The sequence below is a fragment of the Centroberyx gerrardi genome, chromosome 4 (assembly GCF_048128805.1).
Source record: "Centroberyx gerrardi isolate f3 chromosome 4, fCenGer3.hap1.cur.20231027, whole genome shotgun sequence".
Classification (NCBI taxonomy): Eukaryota; Metazoa; Chordata; class Actinopteri; order Beryciformes; family Berycidae; genus Centroberyx; species Centroberyx gerrardi.
Genome location: NC_136000.1, coordinates 5,325,574 through 5,349,413, shown reverse-complemented (window position 1 = coordinate 5,349,413; position 23,840 = coordinate 5,325,574). Strand labels below are relative to the sequence as shown.

The following is a 23,840-nucleotide window of genomic DNA, read 5'->3' as shown; positions in this document are numbered from 1 at the left end:
GTATAGATATATTTCTATTTTTATTAATGTAAATTCTGCTTCTATTCAGTTGTTGAGCATGTGAGCTGAGTGAACTGTGAGCATGAATACTAATAAACTCAAACTCAAACTCATGTGTTTTAAAGCAGCTTTGACTCAGCCAATCAGAGCTGAGGACCAGAACTATCTGTTTGATAGTTGGTTGCAGCTCAGTCCTTGGGTATCGTCAAACCTCCTGTCTCCTTCTCTCTGCCTAAAGGAGCTTCTTTGGCTTACATTAATGGCTGCCATTCCTCTAGCTGACCTCCTACCTCTCCTCTGTGCCAATCTGAGCATGTTACGCAACCCTAACCCTAACCCTCACCCTAACTCTAACCCGCACTTCTCCTCTTAGAGAAGATTAGGCCCAACCCAAAACAATTCAACAACCCTGACAGTGAAGCTCCCTCCTGTCGGATAAAGCTCCAGAGGGTTTCACAACCAGGAGCCAGCATGAGGGATGAAGGGCCGTGTCTAATCTTCATACACTTCAACTTCAAGTACAACACATCAGCAGGGGTTTTCTTTAACTTTCATTTATCTAGGTAAGGTTTTGCTGACCATGCATGCTCTTTTGCATCAACTCCCTGCCTTTCATTCCTTCATACGGACAGACACATTCATACTTGGTCAGCTACAACTAGTGTCTTCTTCTGCCTTGTTGAAGGGCAACTCCAACCCTAATTTCTCTCTTGAGTGGACATCAAATCTTTCCTGTCACAACGCCGCTTCTCTAATCCTTCAGGCGACCTCACGGTCCTCCTGTTGCTACTTGTCCGTCAAACGGAACCACAACAGGAAGCGAGTGGAACAAAGATCCATCAGCGGCAGGAAAGGCCGAAGGAAAAGCACCATGTAAAGGGGCAGATGGGATTTAATTGAATTCCGCCTTGCTTCTTCTGCTTATCAAAGCTAATCATCTTTTATATGGCAGGGGTTCTGCATGTTGGACACAGGAATGAACAGCCCTGTTTTAAAGGAGATGTAGGCCATGTAGTCCAGTAGGGACAGTAGTTATGACTTGTGACACATGATGAAGAAAGAAACTTTATTATGGGCAAAATACCATTTAGTGTGTAGACAAAGCTTGGGAAATTAATTTTGTATGAACAGTGGCTGAGACTTGAGATGAAACTGACTAAATTTCCTCAAACATAACAGTATTCGCAATAGTAATGACAGTAACTACTAACTTAAATGTTTTCTTCCAGCAACCATTTTGTCAGAATAGGTGTCACTTTTCTTCAAATGGTGTCTACCGGTCTATTCACATAGGACTTGCATTATGTGGGGACCTAAAGTAATTCATGAATCACCTCTCCACCTCCACCTGATACAATTGTACAAGGTCAGGATTTTCCAATTTGTCACTTCCTGATTTAGCAAAACTTGAAGTTTGCAACGAAAAAACTTTCCTCCATAGATTCAACTTGAAAGGAGGAAGGTAGAAATCATGCATCAAAAGCAAATTACAGCTGAAATTATTGATGATTATTGATGATTAGGATTAGGGATTAGTATTATCAGTTTGACCTCTGTCCTCACCAAAACACACGAGGTAATCTGCGCTGGAATTCCAGACATGGCAGATTCACACAGGATGAAAATCACTGAGGTTCTTGGCAATTACTTCAAAAACACTAGAGGTGCCAAGGTAACATCAGACGTGTGTGAAGAGAGCTTATGTTACGTCAGAATAAAACTCTTTATTTGCACATTGCTGTACCATGCCTAAACTGATCAAAGCCTAAACTGGCCTGAGCTGCCGGTTCATTTCACCACATCTGGAACTGTGAAATATCAGATGGAAATGCATGTTATGGGGGACATGGCAACCCTACAGAAACCCATGTGATTTGACACCGTTTGAATTAGACTAACATCATTGCACTTGAGTCTTGTTCCATGAGTCCTCAGAATTTAAAGCTACTGCCCAGTGATCATTTGTTTCCATGAGCGCTGCGATGGATGCAAAAGGATGCAATGAAACTTCTGGGGAGAACGAAGCAGGTATAGACACAAAATAGGCAAAGAAAAATAGAATAGAAATCCACTCTCTCAAAAAGATATCTTGATTGATTTACTTTACATGTTGTTTTTTTTGTAAAATAATCATGTAAAATAAATCAATCAAGATATCTTTCTGAGAGAGCGGATTTCCCTTTTTTTGGGTCTTGAATTAATTTTTAAATCGACGCAGCAAAGATTATTTTATGTCCATTTTCTTACCCAGCATATGGACATTCTTAGTCACTTATCTCAGAAAAATAGACTAAATTAGGTCAATATGCTTGTTTCTAATATGCTCTGTCTCTAGGGGCAGGGGTGAACTATTTATAAAAAGGCCACTGGACAATTTCATAATCTGGCTCCAGGAAAGTTACCACTGCTTGCCAGAGATGCAGATGCTCTGTGTGAGGCAATTTCTGTCTGTTTCCCTTTGTCTCATAGCTTTATAGAAGCTATTTTGGATGCATTTGATCTCACTGAATGATAGTTTCATTCAACAGAAGCTCTGTCTGCACTTCAAAAGAAGGCGGCGGCCGCTAATACCTTAATCAACGTCAAACAAATCTCGTAAATTTTGAAATGCCATCCCTCCCAGACTAACAGGGGGAATCCTGGAGTCGCCCCCCTTACTCTCACTGGCTGCATGACATTTTTGGCCAAAATTAGATCAGTGAAGGAAATATGCCAATTTGATTTGGGCAAAATCCATTTTGGAATGGCTCCTGTCATCTTGAAACAGCCCAAACCAGCATGGACGAGTGTGTGTGTGTGTGTGTGTGTGGGTGAACATTATACATGCTGAGCCACATTGTCATAAATTTGTCTCATTTACTAAAATCAAATAAGCAGTAAATGAGACAAATGTATGACAATGTGGCTCAGCATGTATAATGTTCACACACACACACACACACACACACACACACACACACACACACACACGCATACACACACTTACTTAAGTCACTTTTGGGGTATTTACATAGACTTACATTCATTTCCTGGAGACTTACCCTAATCCTAACCATAATCACTACTTGCCTAAACCTAACCCTTACCCTAACCTTAACCACTGACCAAAAAATCAGCTTTTTACCAATTGGGGACACAGCTTTTGTCCCACACCCACACACATACACACACGCACACATCACCCAATTAGGATGTTTCCATCAGCATGTGCTTCCTCCAACGTGCAGGTGTAAACATTTGCCTTTCCCCCAGAGGGAAACACAGCCTGTTAAAGTTAACATGTACTGTATATCTGTACACATTGTCATGTTGAAAGCAGAGCAGCTAGGTTGCATTCACACACACACACACACACACACACACACACACACACACACACAGTCTTACTTAAGTCACTTTTTGGGGTATTTACATAGACTTACATTCATTTCCTGGAGACTTACCCTAACCCTAACCATAACCACTACTTGCCTAAACCTAACCCTTACCCTAACCTTAACCTAACCCTTGCCTTAACCTAACCCTAACCTTAACATTTCCTGGAGACTTACCCTAATCCTAACCATAACCACTACTTGCCTAAACCTAACCCAAACCTTAACCTAACCCTAACCTTAACCTAACCCTAACCTTAACCACTGACCAAAAAATCAGCTTTTTACCAATTGGGGACACGGCTTTTGTTCCACACCCACACACACACACACGCACACACACACATCCCAATTAGGATGTTTCCATCAGCATGTGCTTCCTCCAACGTGCAGGTTTAAACATTTGCCTTTCCCCCAGAGGGAAACACAGCCTGTTAAAGTTAACATGTACTGTATATCTGTACACATTGTCATGTTGAAAGCAGAGCAGCTAGGTTGCATACACACACACACACACACACACATCTCACTGACTCAAAGTTGTCATAATATAATTGGTCAATATTTGCTGTTAAATGTATATGTGGTATGTGTCACAGTTGCATCCTGTATAATTTGCAGTCATTCCATATTCCATGTTCTTTAGCAGAGTAAACAGGGCCAAGTGAACAGAGAACATGCACAGCAGGACGTGATGTCTGAGTGATGAAAGCCATATGGTTCTGCTGTTTCTGTCCAGAGATCTTTATGAGACAGATTCACTGCCTATGAACCAAACCAGCTGCAGGAGTCAAAAAGATGTTTGTTCAACTGTCAGAGGGGGCCACAGGTCCCGAGTAGCCCGGTGGAGGTTAGAGGTTCAATTCCCACCGGAGCCATCCCATGCTAAACAGCAGGGGTGGCATGCTAAACTGCAGTAACGCATTACAAGTAACACACACATGAGTAAAAAAAGTTGTTTTTTTTAAACTGTACTTCTACTCTTTAGTATATTTTTGAGCCAGTAATCTACTTTTTACTTCACTACATTTGCCATTTATACCTTTGTTACACTAAATGTGGGGATTGAGTGTAGGGGGGGGGGAGAGCGTGCGAGGAGCACCTGGAAGAAAAATAAGCACCACCTGTCTTTTGACCACGATGCGATGATGACGGAGCAAAACCCAGAACCAGAGGCAGCTTCCAACAAATGGGTATCCCCAAATGAAAAATGTGAATGGAGAGAAGTTTTCATTCTCTAGTTGATTGACTGAGGTCTCGGTACAGGGAGTAATACTACAGAACAGAAAATCTGAGTTTTAATTCATTGTATTGTATTCGGTATCTACTGCATTTTGGGGCTGTAATAGGTTTGGTTACTTTGATAATGTCTGTAAATACTAGAGTTAAACAGACTTATATTCTGTTTTATAAAGGGCTAAGAAAGTTTTATCAACAAGTGCTGTTTTTTCATTATTTTGCACCCTAAAAAATATTAAAATGGAAAGTAACTTGTACTTTGAGTAATTTATTAACCAGGTACTTTTTTACTTTTACTTGAGTAGGTTTCTCAAATGGTAATTTTCACTTTTACTTGAGTCATTTTTTTATGGGAGTAATTGTATTTTTACTTGAGTATAGATTTTCAGTACTCTACCCACCACTGCTAAACAGTCATGTCACGGCTTGTCATGGCGCTGTTACCGGCTCCGGAAAAACACGTCAACCAGCTTGGTTCAAGAGGCGTAAAGTGGAAACAACTAAATTTTTACAAGATGTTTTTACCTCTGTTTTCGCCCGTGTTAGTGTCTGTCGGCCCTAAAATTTAGGGGAACAACTGATTAGATTTTGTTTGGTGATCTGGATCTGGGATTTCCGCCATCAGATGATTATCGTTTATCGTTTCGTTAGCCATGGCTATGAAACGAACACAGATAGAGACTTGATTCCCAATCCTAAGCGGATGTTTGCGAGAGTCAAGAGATCAATTTAACTTCAAATTTAAGTGATATGAGTGATGGCTTTGGGTGTGACAGCAAGTTGGAGAATAGTTCAGCGTGGGCGGAGGTTTGCTCTCTCCAAGTTTCTTCTACTTTTCTCTTGCAATCTTACGATGTTATGAAATGCATGACTTAAGATGGTTGAACGGAAATTTAATGGACAATCGTTCTACTGTGCGAAACGGATGTACTCATTTCAGCTGTGTTCATTAAAATAACACATTATCACAGCATGCTCGGCTTGTTTGCTCCACTATAAGGAGAGAAGGAAAGTATCTTCCTCAATAAAAAAAAAAAACCCTCTTAGCTTAACATAACCTATGCCATTTTCTGGATGCTTTTATCCGAAGCGCTTTGTATTTTGTTTTAGCGTGGGCTGTGTTAGAGCTACACAAGACCACCAATCATGACCTGGTGATTAATGGATCATCCAGACATACGAAAGATGCTGAAATGTGTTTCTGCTGACCAATACGCTGCATCTCGGGACTTAGCCAAAGCTCCCTCATTATTCATTTCATTCCCCAAAAAAAACAAAACTTCAGCAACAACGACAGAATGTTGGCTAGACCGACAGAACAAAACAAACTCTGGGATTGCTCTGTAATCTTTTTCATCATCACTAATCACAGTTTTAAAGCTACACTAACCTCCACCAACACTGAACAGCTCTCCAACTTGCTTTTACACCCAAAGACGTCATTCCTGTCAGTTAAGCTTTAAATTAAATTGATTTCTTGACCCTGCAGACATCCCCTTAGGATTTGGAATCAAGTCAGTTTCATAGTTTTGGCTACAGTCCGATAATCGTCTCATGGCGGTACTCCCAGATCCAGTTCATATATTTATGGGATATCCTGATGACAAACAGACAAACTAACAGGGGCGAAAACATCACCTCTTCTTGTGACTGATCTGGACTGAGCTCTACAGTAGGAGTTGGGGTTGGATTTGATGCCCTCCTCTTCAAACTCTTTGCTAGCCAGACATGCAGCAGGCATTAGCTAATGTTGTATTTCCGGAGAATCTTTAGAGTCACCAAGAACAGGTCTACCTCCCTGGATTTCAATAATCACAAAGATACAAACCTTTAGCCATTGCTGTATTGATTTGTCTGTACCAGTTCTGTTGGACTTTCTAAGCAACCTAGCTAAAAGTCTCTTCTAGCCACAGTGGCAAGGCAACACCTATCTTCTGTGTCTGAAGTGAAAAACCTGTAAAGGGACTTAATTACAGGACCTTTTTCCCCAACCCGTCTCTTTGATGCTGAATGCCAAACAGACTGATAACAGTCTCGTTGCCATCAGTGTTGCGTTGCTGCTACACAGAGCGGCAACTCCACAGCAACTCTGATTATTGTCCTAATTTCATCAGCTAAAGCATTGCATGTAAATCATCATGATCTGGGCAACAGCTTATATAACATTTAGTTAGTAACCATAAAACTGAAAATACTAATATTGCGCTTGACTGTTATATGTGTGGACATGTAATTTATTTTAACCAAATCACCAGAAACAGTCTGGATTTACATGATGGCTATATGCTAAATAATCATATTAGTATAGTATGTATAGTATCAACCACGATACATATTACGTCGCTGATGAAACATGAACAAATCCCACTTTTTGTCGTGTTCTGTTTCTCTGATGAATGACTTCACACTCAGATAAAAATGGGCAAATAAAAAGTGTTGTTTTACAGTGATAGCCCGAACCTGGCTGAGAAGCTCTACCTCCCTCTCTCAGGCCTCTTTACACATACTTAGATTAAAAAAACATAGTTTATAAAAAATAAACAACATGTTGGAAATATGATAACCTGGAAATCCAACCACCGCTGATGGAGCAATATCAGCAGCAGATAAAATCTTTGCAAGTCTGAAAAACTTCTCACACTCCCCTAATTCCACATAATCCTGTGCAAATACATCATAGTGTCAGCTTGGCGTTGGTGCAGGCTCCGCCCACAGCAGGGAAGCAGCATCAATGAAACCTCTATTAAAGAAACTGCAGTGTGATGTTGGGGATTGCGGTTGCGCCCTGGAGCAAGGCACTTAACCTCCATTTGTTCCGGTGGAGTTGCTCAATGGCCAATTGTGTTGTACTGGGCATCTTCCAGGTGTTGATGTTTAGGGTGTTGCTGAGAAAGAGTAGCCTATGTGTGCTCAGCAAACCTTCCCTGGCTAAATAAAGACTTTTTAAAAACGTTCACAAACATGTTCTGAGTGCTGTAACTGTTGATGTATTATTGTATTACTTCAATATCAATAACGTCTTTGTTTAACTGCACTTTAACCCAGGTAAGAGGTATTGGCACAATGCTGGGTATCGGTATTTGATCTCTCAAACTTGATAGAATCAAGGAAACACTTTTCCTAATTCACAATATCTACATTAGTGCTCTGCATAATGCACTGGCTGTGCAATTCAACATAACCAATTAGAGGAGCAGCTACTTCAAGCAGGTTTTAAGAAAGTCAGAGTAACAGTACTCTAGTCTCCAAAAAGTACAGTAACTGTAGTACTTGTAACTAGTGTACTGTATTGTTATTTCTATCTTAGCTCTTGCATTATATGAAAATGGACATATTAATATCAAATATCAATGTTGTGGTTGTGTTTTATACCTGTTTTGCCATGAGTGTAGTATGAAAACAGTAGACCTCCCTAAGCCTTGCAATACATTCCATGCAAGTACTTTTTCAGTTCAGTGTTAAAAAAATTATTTTGCATGCCCATTCATTCCAATTTCTCTAACTTTGTACTTAAGAATCCCAAAGAAAGCATCTCAACTGATGAACGTGTTATGTAATACTGTAGGCAGAAGCATATACACTGTACTGTGATAAAATGCAAAATAGAATAATAATTTCCATCTTATCATGAGCGGTCTTGTTAAAACAAATAATAGATGGGGAAATATCTCCTTTAAATAAAAGCACTGTATAAACAAACTGATCTCATTTCCTCATGTGATAAAACTGTTAATCTACTGGGGCCAAACGTAGCAATAAACGACAGACTATGGCGAGTTCAATTCATTCATGCATTTGAATGTTGACCTCACACTCGCTAAGAGACCGTCAAGACCGTACAGCCTTCAGTGGATCTCAAAGTGACAGAGAAAGCCAATCACACAGCTCTGCTATTGGAGCTGAACAATTAATCGGAAAAAAATCTAAATCTCAACATCACAGAGGCTGCAATTAACTATTTAAGAGAGAGGGGCGTCCAAAATGGATTTCTGAACCTGGTGTTTTAGAGCTGCGGGTAATCTTTGGTCCACGAATCAAAACCCTTCGTCATACTCAAACTCAGTAAATCCTGCACACTGACATCTATTTTTTGTTTTAACAAAATCACTTTTCTTAAAACAATTTTAAAGTTCTAAAACAATGATGACAAGATGTCAATTTTCTGTCAAATAATCGCAATTAGATTTTTGCTATAATCAAATTCAGTCATTCCTCCCACCGGTGTAATGAAAATGGTCCCCATGGTTTTTAATCTTAATGCATTTTAATCTGCATCAATAATGCATTTTTATCCGGGACACTGTCATTTTGAACATTACCATCCACATGAAAAATACGGTGTCAATGAACAAATCTCTCTGATCACTTTCCTCCACTTTCCAACCGAACTCCAGACCAAAAGAGACGGACGACCTCATCCAACCAGGCGCCACTCTGCAGACTAAAGCCCTCTTGAGCGTCGTTGCCGGGTGCATTACGGCTCTCCAGATCTGCTCTCCCGCTCTCCTGCATCACGCTGATGATGAGGATGATTACCCCCCGTCTCATTTTCCACCGCCACTTTGAACCCGAGGCATCATTAGCTGAACAGGCTCTCCAGATCCCTGGGCCTCATGCTCCTCTTCAACACATAATCTCATAAGAGAGCAGAGCAGGACCTCGCATGACATTAGTCCACCATAGCAACATTCGGCTTGTTTTGTCAGAGGGAGAGATTTTTTTTTTTTCCTAATCTCTTGCCTAGATCACTGTTTTGACTTTGCCCATGTGATATTAGTTCCCATGTTTCATAATGAGGATTAAAATAGGCCAGATGACAGATAAAAGCTGTTCAAAGGAAAGACCAGGCTGCTGCTGCTGTCCAGCTGTCCTGTCACACTGGGCCTGGTCCGGGGTTTAGGCTGAGCTAAGAGTTGGCCCAGGGCTAGTTAAGACCAGGGTGAGAAATTAACTCTTCTTTGAGGGAATGTTTTTCCCCGTTCTTCACCGATTTTTGTGTGCATTTTGGTCCTTTTCAGGGGAAATTTTATTTAACCATGAATCACATTGGCAAGTAAACGCTCAATTTGCTTCACTGAGACAGAGGATGGTGCCGTTTTCCCCTCTCTATCTCCAACCAGTCCATCTTCCATCCCTCCATTGCTGAGTTTTTGATGGTACTGGTTGTTTTATGTTTTGTTGCTGCAGTGGTTTGTGTTGGTCAGTATTTCCTTCTGCTGGCTGCACGGTTCCGACATTTTCTCCTGCTTCAGGCTGCGTGCTCGGTTGCTTTCTGATCAAAAATGCAACATTTTTCTCAGCCAGAATGCACTGGAAAAATTCTCCCATCAAAGACTCTCACAGATCACCTACGGTGGCCTGCAGGGGACAGTAAATTCGACAACTCAACAGGGTTCAATGCAGGGCTCAATGCAAAACAAGGTACTAATAATATCCCTTATATATCTAATGATGTCCCTTTGCACACTGTATCAGTTAGGCCTGGGTTACGTGCAAGAATTCAAGTAATTAAGTCTCTTAAACCTCAAAACTCAGCGCTCCAGTCAGCTCACAGCCCAGAGCAGCGCTGTCCTGGGCTTCAGTCTGGGGAATGTGCCAGAGGGAAACCTTAGTTATCGCAGTGATAAGAGCCTAGTTGGCGCCATGGTGAAGTAGGTTGTTAAATATGGTTGGCTTTGGGCTAGGTGCAGCGAACAGGGGCAAAGCAAGGTCTATGATGACCCAGGCTCAATGTCTTCATTGTTCAATGAGGGCAGGAGAACATAACATCACTGTCATGCTATAGTCAGGCAGTCTTATCTCAAGGATGAAAACTATAAAGATATGTGACGGCAATAACGACTGTGGCAGTATTTATCTCATTAAAAAGCAGCATATGTCTTGCGGGGCCTGTTCAGTGTTCTCTGTGCAGAACATCCAGGGCAAGCCACAGTCATGGCTTTGTATGATAAAGGCCAACTGTGTGTAAAGAATGGACATTTTATGCTTTATCTTTATGCAACAGCTTGTATTCAATCAAATGCTACTGGGAGCAAGCTCACAGTTATTACTTTTTATTCTAATATTAAAATGTGACTCGTTAGATTTACTTTCTGGCCAAGCAACAATACAACAAAACAGCGAGGCGGAAGAGGCCAAAATAAACTGTGTACGGCCTTGACACCAAACAGGAAGCGCGATAGATTCTCACAGTCTAGTAAGCGACCGGGTTCCACTTTATTCTTGTGTAAATCACATTAGCATCTGAAAATATTCTGTCTGCTACCGGCTGCTCAGGTGCACTTACAGAGGTTAGCGCTAACACAATAAATTAGAGGAGCCAGACTGTTACTCAAAGTCATACGGAATTGAACTGAGGAGTGTGCAGGATAGAGTGAGAAGTGCTTGTGTCTGAATATAGTATGCTTCAGTATGTTTTTCCTCTGGATGAACAAGGCGATTACAAAGCATTATAAAAGCATAAATACAATATAATGAAACAATATACCTGTCAAATGCATCCTTATAAACCTGTCAAATGTCTTCAATTTCAGACTGACCAATGAGCTACTGTATGCATCTTCAACAGGCGGCTTACTTCAACTGGAAAACATTAACATGAATTCAAGACATTTGTAAATATCTACGAGGCTTGAGACAACAACATACCAATTATTAGGCCGTTTTTCAGGGTTTTGAACAATATTTCCGTCAATTCAACTTGCTAGCTGCTAACAAATTGCCAAATGCAAAGCTGTTTTCATACTGGAGCAACAGGTAAACTAATCATGTGTTTGGGTTTGTGTGGCCCATGATAAAACAGTGAACACAATATAGTGAATAAAATAGCAAACAGCTAACAAAAAATGTAAACCCTTTCCTTTAAAGGGAGATATTGATAAATGCATTACCATTCAGTTAAAGAGTAACTAAACCCCACCCAAATTTGTGGTGAAGCCTGGCATCTAATGGTTAAGCGTAGGACACTGCACTGGCAATCTGCTATTGGCTGGTCTTTGGTGCCAGATGATGTCACCACCTGTTGTTGGTGACATCACCTGGCACCAAAGACCAGCCAATAGCAGATTGCCAGTGCAGTACCCTACTTTTCATCATTAGATATCAGGCTTCGCCACAGATTTGGGTTTGGGGTTCAGTTACTCTTTAATAATCAGGTGAAACTTTAGTGACTAGGCTCTCCAGCTCAGCGCTAGACCTTTAAAATGAGGCTCTTTAGTGATGTGACCAGTGTGTGTTCGATAGTACAACAAATTAAAGACCTCACTACTACTTTTCTCTGGGATTTGCCCCAATCTGTGATTTACGAACTGTGCCTCCTGTTGAACCTCTTCCCCCTACCACTGGCTTTGTTTACATAGTGATTTATTGGACTGATGGTTGGAGTGATGATTTTTTTCACTGTGAAATTCGTTCTCTCTCATTTTTATCCAAGGACTGGCAGTATATGTCAGCTAAACACGGGGTTTATGTAAATTTTAAGATGTGTTTAAAGTTTAAAACCTGGAGTGAAATGTGCCTATATTTTGAGTAACGATACGGCGATGAAAGTTCCGAACCTTTTTCCCATCTACACTTACCTACCTATAATTTACCCAAATAAGTTGCTGACTGTATCTTTAAAGGATACGTATGGACTTGATAGGAGGCTACTGATGCTTTGTGTTCAATCAAATCCTCACATTGGCGTGCAGCAGGAAATCCGATTCAGTTACTGAGCGCGAGTTTGGAAGGGGAGGATGAAGATGAAATGCATTTGGAGTTTTCTCTCTCTGTTGTTTTCCTTGGACAGGAAAAGCGCAATTTTAATATTCCCTTACAGTCCCTTTAGATAGCCACATCACTTACCAAGTCAATAAATAACTGCTTGAGAACGACCCTGGTTAATATGCAACAACTGAAGAAGGGGAATTTGGCTTGGACAACAAAGAAGTGAGTTCAGTTGTGCAACTGTGCTGGGGTTTTTTTTCAGATTCCCTTACAGATGTAGTGCCAAGTTTGTCCCCTGCAAAATAAAGACATCTCTTTCCTGGTTACCCACAGCCCGGCTAAATACCAGCCTTATCTAACTTGCTCCACTGTACACCTCAACCCTCGGCTGACCTGGTAGCTCAGTGTACATACCATGTAAACGCCGACGGCCCGGGTTCGAATCCGGCCCGGGACCTTTGTCGCACGTCATCCCCCTCTCTCTCCCAGTCGTTCCCTGCCTCTCTCTTTCTACTTTCAACTGTATAATTAAAACCTTAAGGTGCACAAAGGTAGCGCTCCGAATCAAAGAAGCTGCTGCTCTGTAAGAAGATATCAAGTGGTTTTTTCGAGCCTTTGAAGTTTTGATCTCATAATTTATCCCTGAATGCATCTATGACAGTGTGGTTTATTATGGCTGGCTCCCTGATGTTAACAAGCTCTTGGGAATTAATTGCGGACCACTTATGCAAATCTGACTCATGTACTATGTTGTCTGCTTTGATCACACCAGGCGCAACAACAGTGCTGATGATCAACAAAACAAATGAGCCTAGCGCTGAAAAAAATAACGCCAAAAAAAAAATAAAAAATTCAGGAATGAAGAAAGTTATAAAAAGAAAAGTTTACAACTATGTTTTTTTTTTTCACGATAGCAGCACAAAGTTTACTCACATTTCACCCACTACCACTGAAATATCCAAACTTGTACGTATAAAAAACAGCTTGTAGTTTGGTTAAAGTGCCGTCAAACTGTTTGGGATTCAGTTCCAAGGATTTTTTTTTGCTCCTGGAAAACAAAATGAATGCTTTTTGTTTTTTTGGGGGGAAAAATCTTAGGTGCATTTCCACTGCGATGTGAAAGGAGATTAAAAGAGTATCCGTAGTGCGCTATTCAATTCAACCCAAAGTTTAGTAAAAAAGCAACCTGGTCTTCATCCACATAATCCAGCAGACTATCAGAGGGTTTACATACTTTTTTTTTCTTGCCGCTCCAAAAATAACAAGGGTCAAACTCACAAGACGAGTCACGCCAAAACTGTGACAAAAATGTTTTCAAACAGCCCGTGAATCTCAGAGGAAAGAATTCTGAGCAGAATGAGCACCATTGTGAGCACATGTATGGCAAATAAAATAAATTCGAAGGATTCATGTGCATGGATTTGAAATTGATTGGGAGAATGTGGTTATGACCGAGCCTACACACTGTAATGTTTGTTGACTAGCATACACAGTTTCCAAACATTGTTTAACTTGCACTTGGTCCTCAGTCTTCTGGCACGTCCTCGGGGAGGACTTGATCATCTGGTTAACCCTTTTGCAAATTGCAATTTCACAGGTAGACGTGCTATTGGGTAAGAAGGTTTCCACAAGATTGAAGCGAATCAAATCCATCTTTCATGCCCTCTAGCATCGACTGCTCCGTGTCACATATTGGCTTGCTCTTTCTGGGTAAATATTCACTTAGGATGATGACTTGTTTGTGAAAATATCTAGGGATTCTGCACGTGAAACGGATCTCAAGTTCCTGTTAATTATGTGAGTTTATAGCGGCACGCCTTTAATGCAGAACTGGGGCACTTAATGCACGGCCACATGCATGGACCAGGAGCCTGCAGGCATATCTACAGTATAACTACAGCAGTGTGCTAGAGTGTGCTAATTTAATTAGATATTTCCGCGCTGAAGGAAAGGAATAATCCTTGGTTCACTAGACATTTTGCCTCAGATGCCATCTTTCCTTCTACATTTCATTTGATACAGCAGGCTAGTGGAATGGAGCTAAAGCGTGAAACCAAGTCAACTAGGCATTTTACTGAAAATCTCCCTTTCATACAGTAAATTACCCATGACATAGAAGAAATTTACACAAAAATCTTGTTTCAAGTAAATGCATGTACGGATGGAAAATGAAGCCTCTTGGGGGGATTTTAGATATAAGGTTAGATTCTCATTTCAAGTGGCATCTACATTTTAGATTCCAGGCTTTAAGTTGATGCTGTTGCTTATCCAGAGTGACTTACAATCAGTGGAGCAGTAGAATAAGATTAAATTCCTGTTTCATCGACATCTCAAGTAACTTTGGATTATAAAGCGTGCAAAGGTTCAGCTCCTTGAAACCTTGCCCATCATGTGTTTTAGAGTTTGTCTAATTGCTTTTGAAAGGCTTTCATAACAGTGTGTGTGTGCTAGAATTTTCTCAACCCTGTAAAGGAGCAGCGAGTCCTCCAACTGAAGTTTAAAAATCACCAAGACGGGGGGGGGGGGGGGGGGGGGGTTACGAAGTTTTCACCATTTTCCATGTGACAACAGCGAAATATTCCCGTGTTCCTAGAATGATCATGTATGACAGAGAGAGAGAGAGGCGCAAGAAAAAGTCCTAAGATAAATACCTCAAGCCCAAGTTCACAAGACAGAATTCAAGTCTGTTCTTGTAAATCAGCGGCGCACACCATAAAAAACCCAGAGAAAGTGAGTAGTTGCTACGCTAAGTATTTGTAATTGCCTTGTACAAGCCACAGATTGGTCTCACAAATCTATCACGGCGGCCTTTGGTTGGCGCCTCCTGCCAACCCGCAGAACAGACCCACCGCCACGTTCCACAACCCTCTGACAGCGGTTCCCTCCGTAATGTTTATATTTCACATGAAACCCTCACGGCGCAGAGACAAGCCCGAACCCGGGTCTGATAAATGTTTGATCAAACCTAACCGTTCATTGCAAGCTTGCACGTCAAGTTGAAAAGGCTTCGAGGAATTCTTAACTGACAGACCTCAGCGTGTCGAGCTAAATGGTTTTTGAGATCTGAAAATATTGTTTTAAACGCCCGGCGTGTCCTCGTGTGCGTTTGGTTTTCCTGTCTGGCTCCCTCGGTACGCTCTAAAAATAAGGTCATGTGGTTTTGTAATGATTTCACACACACACACACACACACACACACAGTCTTTTCTTGACACAGATGAGAAGCAGCCTACAGGATGAGTCTCATATTGTGACCTTACGGACATCAACCACCATTAACCACTTTGATGTGGGACAGCACACTGATGATGAATGTGCTGCTGCTGCTGCTGGGGGGAAAAGGACCATCACTGTTTTTATCCTCCATCACGAGGGCCGGCTGCTGTGACAGAAACAGACCCTGCACCTCTCAAACTGTGTTCGCTCGGCTTCTTTTATGGATCCTGTGGGGTTTTACAGCACAAAATACACATTAACACCTGGCATATGGGGCGTGTTGTTCCACAGGGGGACACAGCCCACATTTTAAACTGTTAATGACTGACTACAACATTTTAACAGGCTACTTTACTTTATAAAATATAAGTAACCTGCGTCCTGGGTGGGAAAAAGCTTCGCAGACTGGATCCTCTGTGTTTTAATGGTATTTTAGGACAAACTTCAGCTAAAAATGATTCTAAAAATCGACGCCGCATCACCAGAGACCATCAGCCATATCAGCAAGGTAAAGGGAGCCACTCAGCTCCTACAGCATGCACTCTCTGGCTTATTTTTACACAGAAAACCCATCCTTACCAGTAAAGACCCATCTCATCCACTTCAGAAACGATTTCAAACTTCTACCACCGTTACAAAGTGCTGTTGGGATAATATAAACGACAGAACATCAGCCCTCTTCCCAAATTTAGCCTCGTATTTAGCTGGCAACTGTCGAGGCGGGAATAAAGATGACACGCATCATTTTGTTTCAGCTTCAGTTTCAAATCCCAGCCAGTTTTCAGTTTGATATTCCTCCAAAGGTTCCTTGAGTTCCTGCTGTTAGCTCAGGACAGAGGGAAAGAGGAGAGGTTGCTGGAACTGAGTTCAAACACCAGGTGTGTGTGTGTGTGTGTGTGTGTGTGTGTGTGTGTGTGTGTGCAGGGGAAAAGGAGGGAGGCTGTTTATTCCCTTTGCCATAATAATGCCGAACTGCGCAAGCTTTGCCATCCACAAAACGTCATTAAATCACAGTGAAGGAGTATTTTCCCTTTGATTTGTGTCTTTTTATTTATTTATTTATTTTTTTTCTCTTTCCCCGTAGGCTCCGCACCCCCAGGACGATTTTCCATCAAGCAATTTGATAGACAGTAAAACTGAAATTAAATGAAATAAACAGAATTACACCAAATTGAAATTTTATATGATGTATGTCTTTATTGATATTGTAGATTTTCCTCGATGGGAAGTATGATCCCAGTTATCCAGTTATGAAATTACTCAAAATGAATGAAACTAACGTGATTCTGGAGATCAGCCACTGTTTAACTGAGCTAGAATATGACTCAATACTAGAAACAATGTTATGAGAAACTGCCTTTACTCGAGCTTGTAGAAGTTCATTACGTGTTTAACTCACAAGAAAATAAACCATAAAACCAAACCAAATAAAGTTTACCTTTATCAGTAGCATGCATCAGTGCAAATAGCACTGACACACACTAATGCTGCAGTGATGGATTTCCTCATTTAATACAAAGTCAGTAACATCCAGTAGAAAGATGTGCAGCCAGGCGTCAGTGATGACTAAAACATGAGTCACAGAGCCTGTTACTGACAAACCAACGCTCTTCAAGCTGCCTGATGCATCTGCTGACAATACGAAAACATTGTAAAGAACAAAGACATAAAGGGAATATGATGGCATTAACTACTGGCATCCCAATAAGCTTGGCGGCAATAACGTCATAAATCGTCTCTGGCAAGTGAAGTTCACTGGCTGGGTTACGACGCAACAGAAATAATTAACCTGAGAAATGTTAATCAGCTCAAAGCTTCAACATTTTAAAATGCACTTACCATTTACTAATTAATTTAGTAATTGTGATTAGTGGAGGGCCATTTGCCTGAACCACACACAGCGTTACAGGACCGTTTTACTGCAATGATGCAGAACGGTTTGTAACTTTTCTCTGTATTTTGCTGCATGTTTGTGTTGCTGTTCCTACTGTTAATGTGAAGCTACAGACAAAACCATGAAAAATGCGAGCACTCATGAAGCTGGGTATTCTTTATCACAAACTCTCTTCTTACAACATTTAGTCTTTCAAATTAAGATTAACTAATGCATTTAACTGTGGTTAATGGAGAGTGCAAGTGACCTCGCCCCACCCCCCCATCTTCCTTGCCTACCTCCTGCATGGTTACGCAACATAATCGCTTCAATCGAATGATGCAGAACGGTCAGTGATTTTTCTCCCTATTTGGCCTTTTCCCCCCGCTGCACCCTACTTCCAAAATTCCCACTCTGGTTTACGAGCCACAGAAAACACTATACCCCCCCCAAAAAACAACAACTTAAAACAATGAATTATTGTGTGAAATTGTGTGAAAATAAAAGTGAAATTATGATCCATTTTACCCCCAGCGGTTCCAACTCAGACTAATCCTCTCCTGAGGGCTGTTCCTCTGCTGCGGGTCAGAGGCCACAACTGACTGAACCTGCGTTATCAGGGGTCGACCTATGGATTTACAGCTGTGTGACGCGACAGCTCCTCTGACCTGCCCATCTGTGAGCATCCCAATCATCTGGCCAGTTAAACTAGCAAAATGCTGTTTAACTGGCACTGACACTGTCCAGTTCCTCAACCCTGCGGCGTTTCCCCCGGATGGAGCTGCTTAACCCGGGCAGCACTCTAAATCAATAACCTCTGAGCTATTTATGGTGGTGGAGAAAAAAAAAAAAAATGTATATACCGGTCACACACTTTGCATTTGCTCACAACCCGAGGTGTATGGTTTCTACCTGACCCCAAAGGATTTGGGGGAGAAGACATCTCAGTCATAAATTTCACTAAATGGATCTGACTGACTCCCTGTACCTGCCATCGCTATGTCTTCACATACCTGGGGGGAGGGGGGGGGGGGGTGTCAGCCTATCACCTTTCTGTACCCCCTGCCTCCCACCCACCCACTCGCACACACACACACACACACACACACACACACACCACCACCACCCACGCTGTGTCCATCCCTCCCCAGAGACTTTGGCCTCCAAGCAGGTTGGAGGGTTGGAAGTGTGTTTTAGCACAGCAGGCATCAGAAAACTAGCGCTATCTACTGGCATGCTGGTGCCAAAATGTTCTGTGTAGGTTAAGACACCCCCCTCCCGCTCTCCCTCGCTCTCTCTTACACACACACACACACACACACACAGACCTCGTGTGAGTCCCGCTAGACTGAGTTTTGACTCATGAGTCTCTTGGACAGTCTCATTCATCACAATAGGTTTTGGCTTTGCTCTATTAGAAAGAGACATACAGCTGAGAAAGCCTTTTTTGAATTGCCATTGTATTGATCTGTTTATCTGTTTCTAGCTGTTACAGAACTTACAACCATCTGAGAAGATGACAGTCCTGATCCCCTTATGGAAAAGAGCTATAGTAATCCTATAATGACTTTTAGACGGATACTATACAGATATCACAGCAAAACTTCAATATTCCTATAGGGAATATCATAATGTTACTATAAACTTACTATACCACAGACACACGATAAGTCCCTATAGGAATACTACAGTATTACAGACTTCTTCTACCTTGACGAGAGCTGCAGGTGTAAACTGACACGTTTTTTTATACGACTTCCAGACTACTAGGCTATAATAAAAAATAAATCCCTTACATGTGTTTTACATGTGATTAGACCTACCCGACGGCCGAAAGCACAGGAAGTGGAGGCCAAAGACCGCAAAATGATGAAAGGTGGCTGTAAAACGCAAACATCACTTCATTAAAAAGACATAAAGGAAACTGTAATAATGACAGGTAGGCCGCTGCGCTGCAGAGATGCCCGCGCTTCCAACAGGAAACTTCAAAGGCTTTTTTCTTTCTCCCAGATGCTCATGCACACACACACACACACACACACACACACACACACACACACACACACACACACACACACACAGACCTCCTGTGAGTCCCGCAAGACTGAGTTTTGACTCATGAGTCTCTTGGACAGTCTCATTCATCACAATAGGTTTTGGCTTTGCTCTGTTCAGAAACAGCATTTTAGATCCTGGGCGTGCTGTATTAGAAAGAGACATACAGCTGAGAAAGCCTTTTTTGAATTGCCATTGTATTGATCTGTTTATCTGTTTCTAGCTGTTACAGAAGCTACAACCATCTGAGAAGATGACAGTCCTGATCCCCTTATGGAAAAGAGCTATAGTAATCCTATAATGACTTTTAGACGGATACTATACAGATATCACAGCAAAACTTCAATATTCCTATAATATTCCTATAGGTAATATCATAATGTCACTATAAACTCACTATACCACAGACACACGATAAGTCCCTATAGGAATACTACAGTATTACAGACTTCTTCTACCTTGACGAGAGCTGCAGGTGTAAACTGACACGTTTTTTTATACGACTTTCAGACTATAATAAAAAATAAATCCCTTGCATGTGTTTTACATGTGATTAGGCCTACCCGACGGCCGAAAGCACAGGAAGTGGAGGCCAAAGACCGCAAGGTGCCTGTAAATATTGCCCGGCAACGCAAACATCACTTCATTAAAAAGACATAAAGGAAACTGTAATAATGACAGTTATGCCGCTGCGCTGCAGAGATGCCCGCGCTTCCAACAGGAAACTTCAAAGGCTTTTTTTTTTCTTTCTCCCAGATGCTCATGCACACACGCGCACACACGCAGATCATCTTACTAATAATGAATATTAATACGCTTAATGTTCTTTCCTTCTTTTGTCAATCTGACATGCTGAGTAAATTGAGCAAAACATACAGATTGGCGAAGAACCCGATATGCAAAGGCGCAGCTCTTCAGTCAAATAGCCTGTGGGATGTAAAGGAGGGTAAACCTGCCTGGATCCACTTTACCCGTTTTTCTATTTGCGTACAGACACGTTTTTAAGCAAATGTAAATCCATAGGCTATGGGGCAAATTCATTGTGCAGGATACTGAATAGGAAGTGTCATGCAAATCAGGTGAAGCTATAGGATCTTGTAAGGAAAAAAACCCCACAAACCTCAACAATAAATGAATGCTTTTCTGAAATTATATACTGATTTTTTTTTGTGTGTGGATATTTGTCTTAAGCTGATCACTGATTGGAGTTCATACTATAGCTGTCCACCTTTTTATGTACCACTACAGCATTGAATAACCGAGAATACGAGGTGGTGGAGGCACCTGCTCTTACAGGCAAAAAAAAAAGTGTTTTATTTCGATGATTGACATTGATGAAAAGTGCTTCATTGAGCCGAAAAGATCAGTTTGGTCGCCATAATGTGCAGCATTTGAGCCAATCGAGTCACGGGCCACAGCGTGTGGTCTCGGGGCTTGCAGGCAGACAGATAGCCTTCTGCTCGCCCCAGCTCCACTAAGACCAGCTGGGACAGCAGCCGGTGTCACTGCAATATAGAACTTCAATAGCTGGAATTTGCCTTAAGCAGTGATGTGGTGGTGAAAAAAGAGGTGGGTAAACTATGACCTCCAGTCCAGCGCGAGGCAAACAGCCAGCACTAAAATCAAAAGTTATTTACACGTTCAGAAAATGTCACTGATTGCACTGATTTCTGCTTTTAAGAGACTCTGTCCTCTTACACCAGGTTGACACTGAATTTGCCTCCTATAGATTTATCAGCCTAGAAAAGTGAGTAAATTATGACTTCTAGTTGGTGATCATCATAAGGCAAAAAGCCAGCAATATGTAAAAGAATCAATTATACGTTCAGAAAAGCATTAATGTATGCTTTCATTAAAAGCTGCAAACCCTGTCCGCAGTTTGACTTCACTTAATTGACCTCCTAAGAGCGTGTGTCTGCCTGAAACAGTGTTGAAGTCCTTTCCGCAGGGGAAGAGGTGCACACAGAGTTTAGGTTGGACTCTCTCCCCGGTTAACCTCACCACTGCATATCGGAACAAATAAATAAATAAAACAATTAGGCGCAACCGCGTTCTCAGAAGTGAATACTCTGAAGTGCCAGACTGGCGCCGTAAAAATAAATGTATTGATTTATGAGCCATTAAGCCTCTGCCCTGCGTGGACGGAATAAGGAAGACGTGGACGGAGGACAAGCTGCTTAAACTCCAGACAGGTGGAACATTTTGAAACACCGCAAGTTAAAGGAAAGCAAGTTTGCCACAAAGAGATCCGCAATTAGGCTTCTGTATACCCGCAATCCACGAATACAGTAGATATAGGAAATATTTCCTCCGGTACACCCCGCTTTGATTCAGTTACAGCCTATTAATAATGACAACCTATCATTAATTTCTCTTTAATGGGCTATTTCTGTAGGCAACATAAAGGCTACTCACAGCCTAATAACCTTAATAAAGCCTAATGCGAAACTGTTAAATGTTATAGAGCTTTACTTGTTTCCATATAAACCATTTATCAACGTCGGACTGCTCAACACAGTGGAATAATACTGTCCTGCGCCACGCCACAATGCAAAATGCTTTTAAAAGTGAAAGTACAGCAAAAATCACTTACTTTTGACTTCTTCATATGGAACGAGAGGAGTAAATCCAGTGTATGCGAAAGCCTATTTTATCTTACTTCTACGGGGAGGAAAGGGGTTGTCATCATCCCGTGTGCACATATCCAATGCCTAAGTCAGTAGTATCCAAGCAGGGGAGAAAAAGAAAAAGAAAAAGAAGAGGAGATAAACCTTTAAACCTTTGCAACCTGTAGGCTAATGGCGGGTGGCATCCACCAAATATCTAGTGAATGTTAGATCCAGAGACTGACAGGCTGACAGCGGCAGAGCGGGACTGCGGACTGAGGGAGGGAGTTGGAGACTCATCAGCAGGACAAGCCTTTATAATGATGCGTAAAAGCAGTCCAAGAGCCGCCCTCTGACGGGCTGCACACAGCATGAAGGAGTTCACTCCGACACCAAACCACTACATTCAGGATATTGAAACGATAAGCAATGAAAGCAGGTTTAGACTTTTGCTGCGGTGATTACTCAATACTGAGTTTGTACTTCATGTTTTTCACCCGTGGTATCGCTTAAATATTCCCATAATATCCCTATAGAGACTTAGAGTGCGTCTGGTGCCCAGTAATGTGTTTATAGTGACCTTATGGTACTTAATGGGATTGTTAATCTCCTATAGTATCACTCATATTCCTATAGGGACTAAAAGCTCTGTCTGTAGTACTCAATACTGAGTTTATATGGTGACCTTATGGTACTTAATGGGATTATTTATTTATTTCTTTTTTGTATCTCCTATCTCTAATATGCCTATAGGGAGTTACAGTCTGTGGTTTTCATTACTGAGTTTATAGGGACCTTGTGATACTTGGTATTCCCTGTGGTTATTATAGGGTTTTTTGTGGAGTATTTGTTTAACCTTACTTACTTTTTAACCTTACTTTCACAGCAGTAAAGGCAGCTGCCACACTTGCCATGGTGGCAACATCAAGTAAAACTCCTGTATTGGCTGTGACACGAGTCTGTTTTAAAGTAAAAATGTCTTGGGTCTGTACTGTACAACTTAGGTCCTATTCTTTCAGTTTATTGAGGCTCAGGCTGACAATAAAAAGACAAGTTGCAGGTTCATGTCTTGAGTGAATCATCATCAAAGCCTTGTCCTGGGGGTCTTTGGACACGCAGTGAGATGAAACAACACTCTCTCTCTGGCCCGTCCGAGTGAAACCATGTGGAACCTGGCTTAGTATTTGCCAAACAAAGGGCCAAACATTTTCTGAAACATGCTGCAGGAATGATAAAGTAGTCTAATCCCACCAGCCAAAGTATCGATGCTTTTCTTACTGTCGGGCCAACTAAATCCTGGATGCATCCCAAAACACTTTGCCTCTCTCTCCCTTCCTTCCCCAAAATTACAAACTCCATCTCTCTCATTACTCATCCATTTGTTACAGTAATGTTGTTACATATGTAGCTCTGACCTTTGCACTCCGCACTGCTGGCTGCTTGTTACAGTGGGGATCTAGGACAGAGAGCTTATTCTGCCTTTGCACTAACTGCAAATCAGCTACATGCCTAAAATGTAAATGCATTTGCTCTCTCTTGCTGCAGATCACATGGCAGCCACGCACAGAAGGCTGCGGCTTATATTCAGCGTCCAATACAGTAAGGAGAGTGTCAGACTGAGTGTCAGTGCCTTTTGCCCGGTCCACATCTGAGATAAGATAAGATGAAACTGCAGTGATACCTGTGGAGAAATTGGGCTGTTGCATCAGCAAAAGCAGGATACTGCAGGGAAGAAAAAAATAGAATATAAACAATAAAGCAATAAAACAC

At 41.6% G+C, this 23,840-nt stretch overlaps 1 protein-coding gene across 2 annotated transcripts in view; it reads right to left on the bottom strand.

Annotated features, from left to right (window-relative positions):
- kitlga (kit ligand a) overlaps positions 1 to 22,333 on the bottom strand; it is a 29,985-nt gene extending 7,652 nt beyond the window's left edge. For both annotated transcript variants that reach the window (XM_071925530.2, XM_078282854.1), the window contains exon 1: positions 22,058 to 22,333. In XM_071925530.2, the coding sequence (XP_071781631.1) occupies positions 22,058 to 22,072 (15 nt within the window). In that variant the 5' untranslated portion in view covers positions 22,073 to 22,333. The remainder of the gene's footprint in view (positions 1 to 22,057) is intronic.
- Positions 22,334 to 23,840: the final 1,507 nt, after the last annotated feature.